Consider the following 17,966-nt stretch of genomic DNA (forward strand, 5'->3'; position numbering starts at 1 on the left):
ATCCTAGATGGCATTTCCTCTACTTGATAAAATCTCAATGTATTTTATACTTGAAAGATTGATATGACTTTATATGTGACAGATTCTTCAAGAAAAATATCACTTGTTATGTATACCACCTCATTACCATAAATTGGGGAGTGCACCAAGTCTACCAAATCTAAGCACACCTTCCAAAGTAACATAGGTACTTGAATGGGGTAGCATTGTACATAACATGTTCATGATATCAAACTCATGTTAAGAGCTAAATGTGGAGAGAGGAGGGGAGATTGTGCCTTGCCAGCTTTGCCCACATGTACTCCTTGAATGGAATTGATACATTTGATGCAATCAACCCGAGACACATCCATAGGTTAAGAGAGAGAGAGAGAGAGAGAGAGCCAGTGTATGCATGGAGTGTGGACCACGGGAGGTGGGGAGGAAAGACAAGCAGGGAGAGCGAGGGGGAAGCGAAAGGGGAGGAAGGGGCATCTCGAAAAGGCCATGTAACGAGGGGGGGGGGGGGGTGAGTGGGTAGGTGACCCTCCAAGGAAAAAGAGGAGGGGGGGGGGCACCTTTTCGAGGAAGCTTTTCAATATTAAAAGGAGAAAGGAAAAGGAAAGGGGTTGCTTGTGATGTGAAGAAAGAAAAAAAAAAGGGGGAAAAAAACTCACATTGGGCTTGCCACCGCCCACGCACTCACACAATCTGTGGTTGGAGTTTTTATTCCATTTTTTTCTTCCCCTTTCCCCTCCTCCTCTTTCTCCCTTCTCCCTCACAACAACAGCCTCTGGATTTCCCTGCCCTTCCCCCTCCTCGCATTCCTGCTCACCTCCTCCGTCTCCTCCTCCGGTTAGCTCTCTCATTTCTCATCCTTTTCTCTCCCTTTAATCGTTTTTTCTCCACCCTCTCTCGGCGATGCATGCATTCCCACCTTGCATTTTTTGTTGCTTGCTTTGTTCGGAAGTTTAACCCCCCTCACCATTTCTTACCATCTCCCAGAAGCTGGGCCTTTTTTGGGCGATGCTTACATACCCAGCTTGATTTTTATTACTTGCTGTGCTCGGCCCCTCAGCTGCATGCTCGACAATTGCCCGTCGCGGGTTTCAAGTTCTTGACATAACCCAGAACCATGCCCCCCCCAAATTCTGCGCTGGACGTTGTGGGTGGAATTTGTTGGATCATGTTTCTCTGCTTTAGCTTCTCTTTTGCTTCCAGCTGATTGTATTTCATTCATTCGACTAGCCTCAAGATAACGGCGCGCTTGTAAGCTGTCGTTGTCCCTCTGAATGAATACATTGAGGAAGAATCGCGTTCTGACTACGCACCTTTGTTGTCTGCATTATGTTGGTCGTATGCTTTGTCAGAAAATAGGGTAGCCTGGCAAAGGGTCCATCGAGAAGGACTACAAAAGATACGCCTCAACGTCATCCGTTCACAAATTATAGCGCCTTAGGTAGAGGGTGCATAGTTGAGGGAAACCACGCTAACATGATCATGATCTTGCTTTTCTAGTTAGTGGGTCTCTTTCGTTTGCACCCACATGCTCACGGGTTGAGAAGGTAATGAGCAAAGATATTAGATGCATTGGAATATCAAATTCTTATCAAAGATCTAATTTAGCATAAAAGTTGCCATTTGTGGACTCTTTAGTATTATAACATAAACAAGACAAAAGCGTGGCAAAGATATAACATGTTCTTTTAGCTTGCAATGCCTACCGTTTTGAAAGTGATCTTGATGCATCGAGTAGCTTAGGAAGCTTTGATGCTACTTTTAGTTGTTTAATGGTGTACAAAGGCATTTAGCATAATCTTAGATATAGAAGGACTACTTTGTATTATATTTCTTTTGTTATAAAAAGAATATCATGAGGTTAAAAGTTATAGTATGTGTGGTTAAGTTGGGGTAGGATAAGATAATTTGGACTAGTTAGTTGTGGTTTGTATCCTTAGTTATCTTAGCTATTACTCATCTACTTTAGTGACCAAAATATCATCTTTACGTCCTTAGTTAGCTTGGGTTTTGACTCCATGTACTTTAGAGCTTATTTTTAGTGACTAAAATTGTTGGAGATCATTGTCCCACATGTGAGTCCTCAAGTGAGGAGGACGAAGAGTTAAGCGATGATTTGCATTCGGTCTTCAGATTAAAGTGGAAGTATCAATGGGTAATTTGGAAGCCGAATTACAAAACTCGGACTGGGTATAGGAAGACAAGAGTCCCAAATTGAGATTTGATTCCAAGACGAGCGTGGTACAAGGTCTTAGGAAGTGAAATGGATACATAAGGTCTACTACAAGTCTGATGGGACACTTCAAAAGTATAAGGCGTGGCTAGTGGTCAAAGGATTTGCGTAGTCAAACAACCATGAATAAACATTCGCTCATACCGCTTGGATGGAGGCTATCTAAATTGTGATCTTAGTGCCAATCCATTCACAATGGTTCATCATTCAGATGGAATTGAAGCCAATGGGAGATCTCGCAGAGGAGGTCTACGTAGAGCAACAACCTAGATTTATGTTCATCTTGCAAGAGGAATGAAGCGATATTGATGGAGGATTGGAAAGCTGTAGTCACTACAAGGAGGTCAGAGTGAAGCGCTGAGCATCTTCGACGGACAGACTCGACTCGACTCGACTCGACTCGCTATCGACAACCAGTCGGAAGTCTATTATACTTGGTGAATACCCAATTCAACATGGCACCTGCTATAGAACTACTTGTCAGTTTGCATTTGCATCAAAGAACATACATTGAAAGACTTGCCTACTTGTGTTTCGATATCTAAAGGGTATCAACGAATATGGAATCACCTACCAAAGTGGAATTGATTGCTAAGGGCACTGTGATTTAGATTGGACCGGAGACGTGGTCACGCAGAAGACGATTTGCGATTGGGGCCATCTCATGCTCAGCAGAAAACAATTAGTGTCGCTCTATCTTCGATTGGAATAGAGGATCAAACAGAATGTATTGCGTCATGTGATTCTTAATGGCTCAGTTGAATCTTGAAAAGCACGCGAATTGATGAAGCTGTGGAGATCTACTATGATAATGAGAGTTGCATATTGATTGGGAAGAACTCAGTGTTTCACGATAGGATGAAACACATCGAGGCTCATTACCACTTCATGAAGAGGCTAATCAAGGAAGGGCTTGTGGCATTGATCTTCTATTCGACAAAGAAAAATGCGGTTAACATCTTCACCAAGGATGTTTCTAGAAAACAGATGGAGCATCTCATGCGATGATTGGGCGTAGGTCCATATTGAGTCATTGAGAGGTGGTGTTGAAGATCAATACCTTACATGAGCCCTTAAATGAGGAGGATGAAGAGATAAGTGTGATGATTTGAATTTGGTGTGCAGAGCAAAGCCAAATACGAATGGTTAATTCGATATTTAGAGTGAAGACAAATTACGAAGTCTTAATTGGGTTCCAAAGGGCAAGAGTCCTGGATTGGATTTGGTAAGCTTACGAGGATTTGGAAGGCAAGAGCCTCGAGTGGGACCTAAAAGACAAGCTAGATGATGAATTATCGCATTGAGGGTTGATGTCCACATGAGGAATCAGGAGGAATCTTTTTGTGATTGTTTTTTGAGATTTGAGGCCTCATCACATGGACTGACCTTAGTGCCATGTGCAAGATGGCAGTGATGAAAGGAGCTCGGCTCTATAAAAGATCATCGCCTTTTACTCTGTTGATGGTGTAACTAACTTTGTTAATGCTGTTTGGAGCTGGCTACTAAGATTGCTATTGAAGCCATTGGTGGACGCTTTTGCTTGGAGCAACATAATCCTTGGTGTTGTTGGGAGCTGTTAGTATGAGACATAACTTCATGTGATAACGTAGCTACAAGTTCATCAGGTAGTAAAGAACAAAGCTTAGCAGCTGAACTGAGTTGCACGCAAGGTCTAGAATCAATTCGGAGCTTTGTGGCGTAATGTAGCCATATGGAAAGCTCCATGGTTGAAGGTGCTAAGCCAAGCTAGTGCATGGGCTCGGTGCAACTCTAGGAGTTGCGAAGCTAAGCGAGCTCAGAAGATCCCACTGAAGCTCTCTAAGGTGGCATGCAGGATCTACACCACGACTTCATCAATGCAACTGAATTCTATCGTAATGAAGCTCTTGATGGTTGTGTAGCAAGAGCCCCTTGGTAGGTATGTAATATTAATTTCAGCATTTGTATCCTAGTGTGCATCCTGGTGTTACCAGTTGAGTGTAGGGTTGAAGAGAGACTTTTGTCTTAGAAGTCATCCTGCGAAGTCAAAAAGTTTTCACAGTGCGTTCAAGTGAGTGTTATTTCTAAGATACCGTCTAGATGTGATGCATTTCTAATCGTGGTGCTAGAAGGTTGGTTGTGTTTGAAATTTTTTCAGACATAGCATGAGAGCATATCTTCTCCAACGAAAATATCATCTCTACACCAAAGCTCTTGTAGTTCTCCTTTATTACCAAAAAAGTAGTTGTGTGAGAAGCTCTTTCGACTCTCCTCATTGATTTTGATGGCTGATAAGAGCCCCATGTCATCTACCATGGTGGTGGTAAAATTTATTTGCTCTAGTCTTGGGTCTCTTGGTTGCCATGCCCCAAGTAGCTATCCCTCTCTTGCCGTGCACCCCCTCCCCCCCGTCTCTCTCTCTCTCTCTCTCTCTCTCACGGATGATCCGAGGGAAACCATCGGTGCCACATCATATCATTCAAGCCAAGTTTGGTGCTTCCCCATTGCAGCTAGATGCAGCATTCTAGACCATTACTTATCTACACCGTGTCAGACAGTACGGAGACTGCTCATCGGGGAGACGTAGGCTGCCATAGTTCGTCCATGAGTCTTGCAGATGGAGGGGATGAGAAAGGCCGGTACACGCAGGTGGTTCGAGACATTGGGGCTTCACATGGATAGATTACCCCCCTTCCAGTACAGCCTAGACGCCCCATCTATCCGAGTTGGGTACCACGAGGTCAACTAGGTCATTCGAGAGGGTCTCTTACAACTACACACATGCAGGACTTCGTTGGAGCCGAGGGAGCTTCCAGTGAAGCTCAGCTTCTATAGAGATTACTGCCTTCGCATCTCTGAAGAAGACTTCATTGTCCCACTAGAGAACACTCGGATTCACTTACCACACTCATTGGGGATCTCCATCGGGAAGTTTCGCATATTGAGATTGAAACTGCACTATGTTATTTTTGTGTTTTTAGAGGATGAGTTTGGGAACATTCTTGGATTCATCTAGGTATATATATATATATATTATCACCCCGACTCTGTTATGAGAGCGGATGAGCTAAGGGGATACCCAAGGATTACCACCTATGTATGCTATGCGATCGGCATGAGGTTGAGTCAGAGGAGCCTTTCGCACTTCGATGCCCCGTGTACTATGAGATCCGTGGCCGCTATCATTGTCTCTTTAGAGACGGCTTTGGGCCCCTCTCCAGAGTCCTTTTGTATCTAGACTAGAGGTGCCTCGTTGCTTTCATTCATGAGGCGGTTCGATATAGAGGGCAATTAGGATATAGAGGGCAATAGGATACAGAGGCAGGCCTTAGACACATTGCCCGACTCTTCTTAGAGCAGGATCAGGGAGTTCTTCTAGTCGGATCGTACGGACCACACAGTCACCGACTGCAGACGCAGTAGGGACCCAGAGCGTGAGACACGCCATACTCTACAGCGTACAGACACACAGATCACATTGGGTGGGACACAACCCACAAGTGTTACAGTAGCCTTGGTTAGGAGTAGAGCCACTGCCAAGAGACTTGAGATAGACATTGCCCACAGACATTCGCCAGTGCTCCATCACTTGCTACGCATCAGCAAGGCCTCGCCCCCTCTTGAGCTCCACTTGACATTTACACCCTGTGAGGCTGCATTGTACTGGCTAGAGTTTGCATGGCCTGGTGACGTGGATTGATCAACATGATGATGAGGATGGTGGTGATGATGATGATGTCATTTTACTGATGATATGACTATGTACTACTTAGGACTTGGCATTCAGCATGGGTGATGATGCTCGTTTGGTAGCTCCACCCTTTTTGCTTGTTGCATCAGGTTTTCTACTAGTCTCATTGACCCATCGGTCTTCTGTAGACTATAATAAACTTTCTTTCTTTCACACACACACACACACACACACACACACACACACACAAAAATTATTTGTAGACCACAAAGAGGGTATGGGTGTAAAGGGATGGTCAATCACGTGTGCGTGTGGAGATACGTATGTGTGAGTAAATGCTTATACTCTGGTCTACAGCCATCGTTGGGCGCTGATGATGTCGGTGTCATTAAAGCTAGTCTATGCTATGCATGATAGATTGTCATGAGATTGGAATTGCAATATTTGCTGTGTTTTCAAAGAATGAGTTGGGGTTTCTTGTCATGAGATTGAATTGCACTATTTGTTGTGTTTTCAGAGAATGAGTTTGGGTTTCTAGATTCATCTAGATAATGTGGCAGTGAGGTGCACATCTATCCTTGAAAGCAGTTTCATATGTCAGGTGCCAGAAAATAGATTTGATTATGGCCCTCTATTGCTATGAGCAACATATGTGGATAGAATTGGGGAATACCTGTCACATGTTCAAGACCACATGCATCCAAATGGGTATGTTCTGATCTTTGCAATGCATGCAAAATATGAAAATGTACCAAATAGAAGTTGATGTGCCCTGGATGATGATGTCTAAGGCAGTTATAGCTGCATTTAACATGCTTAGAATCGTCTGAATTGCTAAAATATGAGATTATTACTGCATTATTTGTTGTGTTTTCAGAGTCTGAAAAGTTTGGGCACTTTTGTGTATTCATCTATGTACGTATGTGTGTGCGTGCATACATCCATCCACACATGCACACGCACTCTTTTTTTTTTGGTGAAATCCATTTGTCATTATGTTATTAGAAAACAGTCCCTAAGAGAGGGACAGCAGTTACAAGCATCAGAAAATATCATTATATGACAAGAAGGCAGGATCCCCCGCATGTAGACAATCAAAGAATGAATGCCGTAGGGATGCCCCGAAGAAGTGATATTTAGCAATAGAGGGATCACCAAAATACCCGATGGTTGCGGTCCTTCCGTAAGTTCCATAGTGCCTAGTAGCGAACCCAGTAAAAAAGATCATCATATCCCTGCCTGACCAGATGAAAGCCACACACACACACACACAAGACACTCATACACCCCTAATAGCACACATACACCTATGAGTGTTCTTATATCCCAGCAGCACATATATACCTCTGTAAATAGGTCCATGTTATGCCAAAAGATTTTTGCAATCAAATTCAGGGCAAATAGTGTGCTGTACTTGAGATATATGTGACCAAAGTAGATTTTGTAGACTCTTCATGCCAAAGATTTGATTCGTGTAGATGAACGATGGCTGTTTGAAAACTCTCTCAAGAATTTGATTCGTGTATTATGATAATCTCAGTGACTGCTTGCATTGTCACCACCTTTATAGCATGAGCTATGCGTTTTATTTCCCTCTAGATGTGGCTGTTGTAAAACCCCCTCATCTGTCCACATCATTGTGCTCATGTGTAGTAGGTGGGCAATCTTTACTAATGCGAATACGGCGTCTGCCAACTCCATCTTTACAGCCTTTGTTGCCATAGCCTAGGGAAGGTGGACGTACCTCATGTGGATAGTGTTCAATGTGTATCAAAGAGCTGTGCTGATGGAGCGTCTCTTTGATAGGGTGTGTAGGCCCAAATTGGGTCGGGGAGAGGGATTGTATTGCATATGGGCAGCACTATGGCATGCCTATGGGCAGCATAGTGGCTGCCATTTTGGATTTATCCTTTTTGGATTTGGTTGTTAGGGGCGAACACTCCATGTCCTACTATGAGGGTTATCCCTGAGCCCAAAGAGGGGCTTTGGACTGCCTGGAAAGGCCCTGCATATGGCAGGGTATGGGGAGTATCCTTTTTGGATTTCGTTGTAGCCATGGTTAGGGTCGAACACTCCATGTCCTACTATGAGCGCTATCCCTGAGCCCAAAGAGGGGCCTTGGACTGCCTGGAAAGGCTATGGGCAGCATAATGGCTGCCACATGGGCAGCAAAGGGAGTATAATTTTTGGATTTGGTTGTAGCCCATGGTTGGGTGCGAACACTCCATGTCCTACTATGAGGGTTATCCCTGAGCCCAAAGAGGGGCTTTGGACTGCCTGGAAAGGCCCTGCACATGGCAGGGTATGGGGAGTATCCTTTTTGGATTCGGTTGTAGCCCATGGTTAGGGATGAACACTCCATGTCCTACTATGAGCACTATCTCTGAGCCCAAAGAGGGGCCTTGGACAGCTGCCTGGAAAGCCCCTGCATATGGCAGGGTATGGGGAGTGGACATAGCCTTCTTTGTGCTCTTCCTCTTGCCCGGCCATCGGTTGGAGTATACGCAGGTTCGACATTAATTATGACTCTTGACATAGGGCAGTGATGCAGGATTATTAAGAGTCTGTTAAACTTACTCTTATAATATGCATCTTATGTATTATGTAGCATTTGTTTTGTTTTATTAAATATCCCGTGCCGTCTCACACTTTTCCAACAATCTTGCCTTTATTTAGACTAGCATAAATTAGTTATTTAGTCATGTTTCTCCACTTTAAGAATACAAGAAAACGGTTTGGATACACACTTTTTTGGGTGAAATCATGCATGCAGACGCGCACGTGCACACACATGCACGCACGCATGCACAAAGATATAAAAGAGCGTTTTCATGTAATTTCACCGCATACTTCCCCTGAGTTACCATTTGCGAGAGTTGAATTGATCAAAATGGGATTCAAATGGAACTGGTGGTCTGTCTTTTTGTGTTTGTCGTTTTTTTTGCAAGAAAATGATGTGGCAACTTCTGTGAGCTTGCATTGCACTATTGATTTTTGTGCTTGAGAAAAGAAAGATGTATTTTGGATGTCTGATAAAAAGCTCAGGTTGCAGCTTTGCATATTGTATGAAAATTTTCTCGAATTTTTGTGAAATGAAGATCTTACATCTTTTGTTCTTGTTATACTGCTAATTTTGGGAATATGCATGGTATTCGGTGATGTCAGGGTGCACAGATTGTGTATGTTTATCATACTAAGTTTTCATATAAACCTGGGCTTTTTTAATGCATATCCTGCTGAATTTACATGAAGTACAGGTTTGGCAAGAGTGTGTTTAATTTAAATCTAAGCTCAGAATCTACCAGCCTTTATCTGTGTTGTCTGTGCTTTTCCTTAGAAATGGTAGAGGAAGATTTTATTTAATTTTGTGCTGATTGGTACATGTGGAGTCTCGTGTTACTGATTTAGGGAAGTTTTTTGTTTTTAAAAAACAAATATGCAAATTTTGCAGAAGAGGGCTACCATTTGAAGAGGCAGTTGGAGAGGCTTCAATGAAGAACTTGTCGAGACAAGGTGGTTGCAAGAAAAATCAATCTCTTGTTTGAGGTGGCTGTTTAGAATATGAGCTGTGATGAAAGGCTGAGCTGTGAAGTTTGCAGTCGCAGTCACAAGTTGATGAATAATTAATTTGAGTGATAGTGTACGTGGAAAGACTATGTCTAACATCACCAACAACAGAGAAGAGCTTGATCTGATTAATGAACGAAAGCAAGATTTTCATACAGAGGGTGACAGCATTCAAGGCAAGGTTGTGCCTTTTATTGCCAAAAAAGAAGGTGAGCCTAGACAAGAACAAATTTTTGCTATTTGTAAAAAAAGGGACGTTGAGGAGGATGGAGTGGTTGCAGAGATTATGCATGAACGCAAGAAGCTCAAAGATAGTGTGAGTGTGCTAGAAAAACTAAGGGCATTTTTTGACAATTTACAAAAGCAACATCCGGAATCTCATCTGGACTTGCATTATATTGATAGTGCTTGGAAAGTTTGGTGTGGAGTCTGCAAGAAGTATTTGCGACCTGATAAATCTGGCAAGTCACTCCACAACATTCAAAAGCAGCACTTTACAACTACAAAGCATTTAAAGAACCTGAACCTCATGTTACAAGCAGAACTGCAGGTAGGACAACCGGCTGCACTGCAGCTAGAGCAGGCAGAAGGACAGATAGAACAGCAGGTAAAACAAACAGCCGAACAAGACAAAAATGAGAGTCAGAAAGCCCCTGCAGAGACAAAAGGAAAAGCCTCTTCAGAGATTAAAGAGAATCAAGTCTCTACAGAGTTCAAAGAGAATGAGTTGCATAAGTGAACTTTTCTGTGAAAATTTGTCCTATTTAAATCTTTAGAGTGAGTGAGGGAAGATTGCCAATGAGTCGCATATTAAGACCTGCAATGTTACTTCAAGTAAAGCATGCTCAACTTCCACTTTCTGTTGGCCTTCCTTTGTCTTCATGCTCGGATTTAAACTAGACATGCCTTCATCAGCCTAAGGTGTGCATGATGCCTCATTGTAACTTTTGCATATGGTTTGTAATTTCTACTCTCATAATGTAATTGTGGTTAAGACCGTTTGCTGACTTTAATGGTTGAGGAAAACAAGGAAAATTTGTTGCTCATTTTATTAAAGGATTTCCTGTTTGGGGGAGGGAGGGTATATCTTGTGTGGTAAGGAGATTACAAATTTCGGTGTTTTTAAAGGTTATTGTATATTTAAATATTTTGTGTGTGATGACATTAGTGAAGGCTCTGTATTTATCATGGTTTCACTTCTTGTTTAGGATCAAGTTGGACCTGAAGTAAAAGAAAGCAACCCAGAAAGAAGAATGAGACGCTAGGGATAGTCACTGGCTGGGCAATTGGCAATAGCTTTGCCACCCCTCTCTCTCGGAGTGGTTGTAAAGTAGTGCGATGCTCAGCTTTCTCATGTTTTTGGATGCAAGATTGTTCTGCTTATGGGGGATCTCCATTACTAATTGTTTGGATCAAAGCATTGTAATTACTTCTAGCTCTGGAAATTCTATGCGGCCTGTTTGCTTGTATGGTCCATTTCCTTGACTTGTCCAGCTACTTCCTAGCAATGCATCATGTTTTGCGAGGTTTACTGCACTGTTGTGCTCTCACGTCAACCTGTAATTCTATTTTTGAAGAGGGCAACTGGGGCAAAGCAGTTTGCGGTCCAGGTAGAAAATGTTTTAAGATTCGGCATTGATAGAAACTTTATTTGTTGGACTATATAGTCTGAATAATTTTTCTACAAGTGTGATTGCATGCAGTATTGTCACTGAAGCTGCGATTGAAGTAACTTACAAAGAAGGCAGAAGAGGGTTCTACTACACATTTTTATGGATCAATGGAATGGTCTCAGTGCATGGCAAATTTATCCTGCATTGATGCCAATAAATTTATCCTGAAACTCTAGTTTGTGACTGGCCGGTATTCTCCATGCTCCCAAAAATGACTTTTGGGGAAACATGAGACCAAAAATTAAAATTTTGATAGAGTTTGATCATGTATACGATGGCAGCTCATTCAGTGAAAAGTAAGCTCAGTTTGACAAATTTGGGTTTTCAGTGCAAGATCAGGACGGTCTGCAACCACCCTGGCTGCATATTACAAACTAAGATTATTCTTGGCAAAGTATGTCTTCATGAATTAGTTACTTGAATAGTCATTACTTGAATATGTCAAAATGTCAGGTTTTGTAATAGTCTATAAATGACACGGAAAGATTATGAACAAGAGATCATGAATGAGTAAGAATGCCAAAAAAACATAAGAAGTTTGCTTCCCCCCCCCCCCCCAAAAAAAAAAAACCCTTCTCAGCTCTCCACCTCCTCCTTGCCTTCGTATGAGCACCCCCCCCAAACCTCCTTCTCAGCTCTCCACCTCCTCCCTGCCTCGCATGAGCACTCTCTCCTTCAGCCAGCCCCTCGTGCCTTTGTTCTAGCCTCACCCCCAGCCTGCTTCTGTTGCGCCATTGCAGGAACGTGCTGCGTGGAGTTTCTGCTGCTGCTCGCTGTCCCGGAGCAGCATGTGGAGCTCTGGACCTGCTCATGGCTGCGCCTTGTCTAGGCGCTGTGGGCGCACAGCAGCTGGGCTGCTTTCTGCACAGCTGCAAGTACTTCGAAGGGGCTTCAAGCCCGCTTAGGCTGGCCTGCTTGCCGCCAGCAGGTCGTGCTTCTTGAAGAGGTCTTTCACCCTTTTGCAGGTCATGCTTCCCCTTGAAGTGGGCCCTTTGCAGCAGCTCGAGTCCTTGGGGCTGCTGGTTTTGGAGCATTGTGGGCTCATTGCGTCTCCTTTTGGAGCTCTTGTGCCCTTCCAGCTCCTTAATTTCCCTGGTCACTGAAGCCAGCCCATTGTTGGGAGCCTCGAAAGGATTACCCTTCCTTGGATTGGATGCAGTATTGGCAGGCTCTTTACAGCAGAGGATCTCGGGTTTTCGGAGGCCCTTCTTTCTTTCCCTTCTGCTGCTATGATGAGGGGATTGGAGCAGCTTCCTTGCTTGATCTCTAGGCTAGACTTTCTTCGCCTTTTCCCTTTCCTTTTCTTCCTTTAGCAGCGGTGACTCTGGCACTAGAGAGTGACCAGATCCAAGAGGTCACTATCTATGGGAGAGGCATCTTCCTTCTCTAACTAAGCTCCCCATGGCCCTGGTGGAGTGAAGTCCCCTTTTTCTCAGCACGAATTTTGTATACTTCATTCATTGGTACCATGGCTTCATGGTTGATGACATGAATTTGACTCATCATGTCCCTCTCTTTCCAGTGATGCTTTGCTTCACGGGAGTGCATACCTATCCTTCAATCCATTGAGAGGACTTTTGGCACAGTGCTTGAGTTTCCAACCTAGACAGTAGCATTAGTGGTAGCAAATGATCGGAGAGAGTCCATTGTGCGACAAGGTCAGAGGATGGAGTCCTAGAACCTTGCGTTGAGCCCATTTAAGGGACTTGGATCAAGGTGGAGGGCAAGAAGCCCAGCAAGAAGACTTTGAAGAATCGCAAGCGGTGGTAGGACTTCAAGATCATGGAAAGACAAGAAGGGTGGTTGAGCCCTTGCCACAGGGAGAGCAGTTGGAGGCGGCACCTGTAGGTAGAGCGAACAGGCACTTGCGTAGCATCTTGACTTTGGAGTTTACTTTGCACCAGCAGTCGTTGATCCTTCGGCCATCCTTCTCCCTTGAATTCTTCTTTGTCCCATCCTCCTTCCTATCCTTCCTCTTTCCCCCTCCCCCCTAGTTCCCCCTATTGTACCTTTCCACACTTTTCGCCCCCCATCTTTGCTCTCCTCCGCCCTCTCTTCTTGTTGCAACAGGTTCCTCTTCTCCCACTATTGTTGTCATCCTCATGGCCCGTCCTCCCCCCACCTCCATCCCTCCCTCTTTTGGCCCCCTTGCAGTAGCTCCGGTCGTTTCCTCCTTTCTGTCCTTCACCTGGACATGACTCAATCTCCTAGCCTTAAACAATCATTGAGCCACTAGGAGCCTAAATTTTGCTCTTTAAGTTGCTCTATGGATGCTAGGTCCCATCTCAATGCTCTCTCTAGCTCCTATGTATCGCATCTACAACCCAAGAAACCCACCCATCCTTGGGTCCACCCTCTGGCTGCTGCTTGGTCTACTTCGTCCTAAAGTAGATCATCTGGGATGTGGACCCCCTTTTTAGAGGGTCCATGGTGGAAAGCAATGTCCAACCCCCAACATAAAACTAGTCGAGGCACTCCAAGAAGCCGTCATGCCTTTTTTGTCCAAAAGAAAAGTAGACACCGGGGAGCTTGCTGAACTCCACCTCGCCCCCTACAAGCTTGTTGAAGTTGCCTCCAACAATCCAAGAGTCTGTCTAGAGGGCACTCTGTCAAGCACCTCTAGAAAGCAAGGCGGTGTTGTTTATAGGTAGGTGCATACACGTTCAGGACCCCAATCCTGGCCTCACCGATACGCAGACCCATCCAAATTTCTTGTCTTGTGATAAGCTCGCCTTGGGAAAAGTCCTCTCAAGCCACTGTTTGGGAAGCTGCTAGGGACCACACCTTTGGACCTCTCCTTGGAAGTAGGTGATAGCGATGACCGATGTTCGATGTTGAGAACATATGCTCTTGTATCAAGAGATAATCCACTGTCCTTCCTACCATTGCCCTTTGCAACTCCTAACAAAGTATTAGATATTGTGGATAACTCCTGCATGATCGTGAAACCCCTACACATTCCAACTCACCATGGTCCCACCAATGGCGAGGAGGATGGAGAGAATGAATGTAACTCGGACTTCTTTACTTCGAAGGAGGCTTTGAAGGAGAGCAGTTTGTATCTGTGCTTTGGCGTACCAGGGGCATGACATACTCTATGCCAACCTTTCGTGCACAGTGCATCATGAACACTACATCCACTCGAAACTTGTCAACACGCTACTGAAGCGTCCACTAAGTCCGTTGCGTGAGCTTCACCTCTAGCACCAAAGGTGTCATTGTTACTTCCAAGCCTATGCCCGATCTCTCTATAGTAAAGCCAAGATGGTAGAAGCTGAAGCACCATGGTTGAGCCACCCTACAGGCCCATCCACTGTTCCATCATGCGGTACACATACAATCAAACAAAGATGGGGTCCATTGCTCCTCTCTTATGGAGGCAAAATGGAAATCTAAAAAAGGATGAGTATGGGAACCAACCACACTAATGGAACTCCCTTTTTGGGGCTACAAAATCAACAGTCACCTCTAGAATCAAGGGATACGCACCCAGGAGCTCAACAGAGCTCCATGGTCCAAGCCTCCAAAACTCCCTTGGCAAGCATTGCCTAGGATGGAGCCTCCGACCTGGGAGCTAGGAAAACAAGTCTCCCTTTCCCTGGGGCCTTCGAGGAGGGTGTGTCTTGGGTGAAACTGGGCTACGGATGAGAGGAGAAAGCCTCAACTTGGCAATAGACCTTTAGGCCACGCAGGTCTGGCGAATAAGTTCTCGTACCACTCCTCCCGAGGCAGGATGATCAAGTGTTCTTCCAAACTGTTGGGCATGTTTAGCTTGGACACAACCTCAGTTGTGGGAGATGCAAAGAGGCAAATGCACACGGACCCTCTTGAGATCCTTGAGATGACCATAACTTCTATCGACACTTGTTCCAATCCGAGGAAGAGTCTCCCTTGGTTCTTGTAGCCCGAGGCAGTGTGGGATTAGGTTTCGACAGTAGTCCCACTAATTGTGAGACACATTGAGGCAGCTAGTGGGAAATCAGGTTCCGACAGTAGTCCCGTTAGAGCTTGAGCAGGCAGCTAGAGGCACCGTTCATTTCATAGCTTTTGGGAGCTTATTCTTACTACTCTATGGCTAGCTTGTTAGGAGATCTTTGACTCATGTTCACTTCCTCAGTCCTTGAGTTGGTGTTGGATCTACTTGATCTCAAAGAGAGGGGATAGCTCAAACATTCGCCAACGATCACCCTTTTGGATACTGCATACAAGATTTTAGCTAAGGCCTTGAGCTTGCGATTGAGACCCACCATTCTGACATCATTCATGACACACGGACCGATTTTCATTTAGAAGCACAGCATCCTGGTCAACATCTTCACTTTTGGGAGGTGATGGATTAGGCTCGGGAGGAGTCGTAGCCTCTAGCTATCTTTCTCTTAGACTTTGAGAAGGCATACAATAGGATGGAGTGGTCCTTCTTGGAGGGAACTATGCACAAATTCGGCTTCTCAAACATATGGGTTGGAGGGGTCTCATCTCTTCATGCAAGGAGTTCTAGCCAGGTGCTTATTGGCCACATAGGCAAGGCCTTTGTCTCTCTTATTTCCTTCGTGTCCTTTTCATAGCTGAGGCACAGACGGCATGTCTGATCAAAATGAGGCTTTCGATCCGACAAGAGGAGCTACTGGATTTAGAATTCGCAGATGACACGACCTTTGTATGTGGAGGGATCAACAACGAGCCTTGAGACGGTAGCAGGTCCAAGATTGGCGAGCGGTCTTTGGTTTTCGGTGGATTCCATGGGGGCATATAGCGAGATACCTTGGATGCCAGGTGGGCATTCAAATTTCAAAAGAGCAACAAATCACCCCAAGCTTTTGTATTGGAGCTCGGCCAAACTCTCCCTAGTGGGCAGAGCTCTAGTGGCCAACTAGGTCCTTCTTGCCACAGCCTTGTACATAGATTCCTACTAGGTATCTCAGGAGCTTGGTGCACAATTCTTATGCGCCGAATCGAATGGCACAAGGTAGACAGCGATCATGCCACAGGCACGGGGTTGCTTGGGCATCATTGGTCCAGAGTTGCATGACAGACAACGGTCATGTGAGGTGGCTTGGGCATCATTGATCTGGAGATGCAAAGCAAAGCCCTTCTGAGCAAGCAAGTTGTGCAAGGTCTCATCCTAGGCGCAGAGGAGCAAGGCAATGGATGAGAGAGATAGATGCAATCGTGGAGGGTAGCACTTCAGATGTGCAAATAGCAGATGGTTCGGTTAGTTTTTCAAGACAAGAGTAACCTTGAGGACTATGATTAGGCATGGTAGTGATCGAGCTAGTTTCTTCAATGTAGGACCGAGAGGGCTCCTCCAGTCAGTGACTGAGAGAGGCTGAGAGATGGATGGGAGCCTGGATTCACTTCATTGGCCAATGATCAGGGTAGTGGGCCATTTGGGCAAGGAGTGGCCAAATGACCCTCCTAGCATGTCGGATCAGCATGGCCCCTGGTGGCACCTTTGGCTCTAGGAGGGCTAGCCCCTCCTAGAGGTCCAGTGGGATCTAGGAGAGTGGTTTCCCTGGAAGCTCCTCCTTCGGCAGGAGCTTCTCGAGAATACCCCTCGCATACGTGGATAGTGGTAGCAATCTCATCGGTGGATCTTCTTTTAGGCCCTCTCACAGGGAAGGGATCCCCATTTTAGTAGATACTGGTAAGAGGACTTATTCGAGCTCATCCTTGCTGTGCATGGAGGAATTCAAGCATTAGCCCCTTATTTGGTACCTGGAGATTTGGGATCAAGATGGTCTCATGCTCGGATAGTGGACTCACATAGGTCGGGCACACTGGGACAGTGGCCTTGCCAACACACATAGCGGGTGTATGAGGAGGTCACCTTTTCTTACATGACACAAATAGAGACATTGGCGTGGACTCATTTGAGAGAGAGAGAGAGAGAGAGAGAGAGAGAGAGAGAGAGAGAGAGAGAGAGAGACATTGGGCTGAGTAGCAGGCACCCTAGGAGGCTAAATCTAGATTCTGGATGAGATTATGGTCCAGCATATGACACCTGACCATTCGTCACAGTTTGGTAAAACAAAGTATTCTGATGGGATGATCTAGTGTGGTAATGTACTATTCCTTGAGCTCACTCTAAAGTTCTCTCCCTTGTCAATGCTATCTTCCACAACTAAAACTTTCTAGAATGAAGGTGGTTTTTTCCTTACCATTTAGTGTCCTAGCTACATTGTCTTTGGTGCATTTGGTGAAGTAGTTGTGGTGACAATGATGTACTTCTAGTGGCATGCAGATTTGGGCATGAATCCCCATTTCTTAGAGGTATGTAGCTTACATCAAGAAGAGCATCATGGTCGTTAGATTGTATTTAATCATTTGTTCGTAGTCACTGCGCCTCATTGATGGCCATATATTGTTCAATAAAACCATAAGCCTTCAATATAACATTAGTCCATGGTGAGTATGATAATGCATGTCTATCGATGAGGTAAAGGTACACATTGTCTCTCCATAAGTGTACTACTTTTCTTAGTTGCGCTTTTAGTTAATGACTATGGGTTGATGTATCTTTCCATTATTCTTGATTTGCGATAGGCATCTAGCTATGGTTTTTCCTCCTACTAGTGTAAACACATAGAATATCTTGTTAGGGTATGGGGAAATGAGGATAGATGCTTCCATCTCGTTGCATTGAGCTCAAGGAAGATCCTTTCTTGGTCCTCTTCCCAAGTTGTGTTAAGGGGTGGTTCAAAGGTTGATGTATCTTTCCATTATTCTTGATTTGTGATAGGCATCTAGTTATGGTTTTTCCTCCTACTAGTGTATACACATAGAATATCTTGTTAGGGTATGGGGAAATGAGGATAGATGCTTCCAT

At 44.7% G+C, this 17,966-nt stretch overlaps 1 protein-coding gene across 3 annotated transcripts; it reads left to right on the top strand.

Moving 5' to 3' along the window:
- Window positions 1-647: 647 nt before the first annotated feature.
- LOC147902951 (uncharacterized) lies at window positions 648-10,474 on the top strand. Of its 3 annotated transcripts, none has more exons than XM_087374229.1 (3): window positions 648-834; window positions 6,418-6,608; window positions 9,352-10,474. In XM_087374229.1, the coding sequence occupies exon 3, from the start codon at window positions 9,556-9,558 to the stop codon at window positions 10,204-10,206; it is 651 nt and encodes a 216-aa protein (XP_087230355.1). In that variant the 5' UTR covers window positions 648-834; window positions 6,418-6,608; window positions 9,352-9,555; the 3' UTR covers window positions 10,207-10,474. The 3 variants fall into 3 exon arrangements, with proteins under 3 accessions (XP_087230355.1, XP_087230356.1, XP_087230357.1); XM_087374230.1 differs by having other exon boundaries at window positions 6,502-6,608; XM_087374231.1 differs by lacking the exon at window positions 6,418-6,608.
- Window positions 10,475-17,966: the final 7,492 nt, after the last annotated feature.

Source organism: Dipteris shenzhenensis, chromosome 4 (genome assembly GCF_047967505.1).
Source record: "Dipteris shenzhenensis isolate YYH24624 ecotype China chromosome 4, Dip_SZ_1.0, whole genome shotgun sequence".
Lineage (NCBI taxonomy): Eukaryota > Viridiplantae > Streptophyta > Polypodiopsida > Gleicheniales > Dipteridaceae > Dipteris > Dipteris shenzhenensis.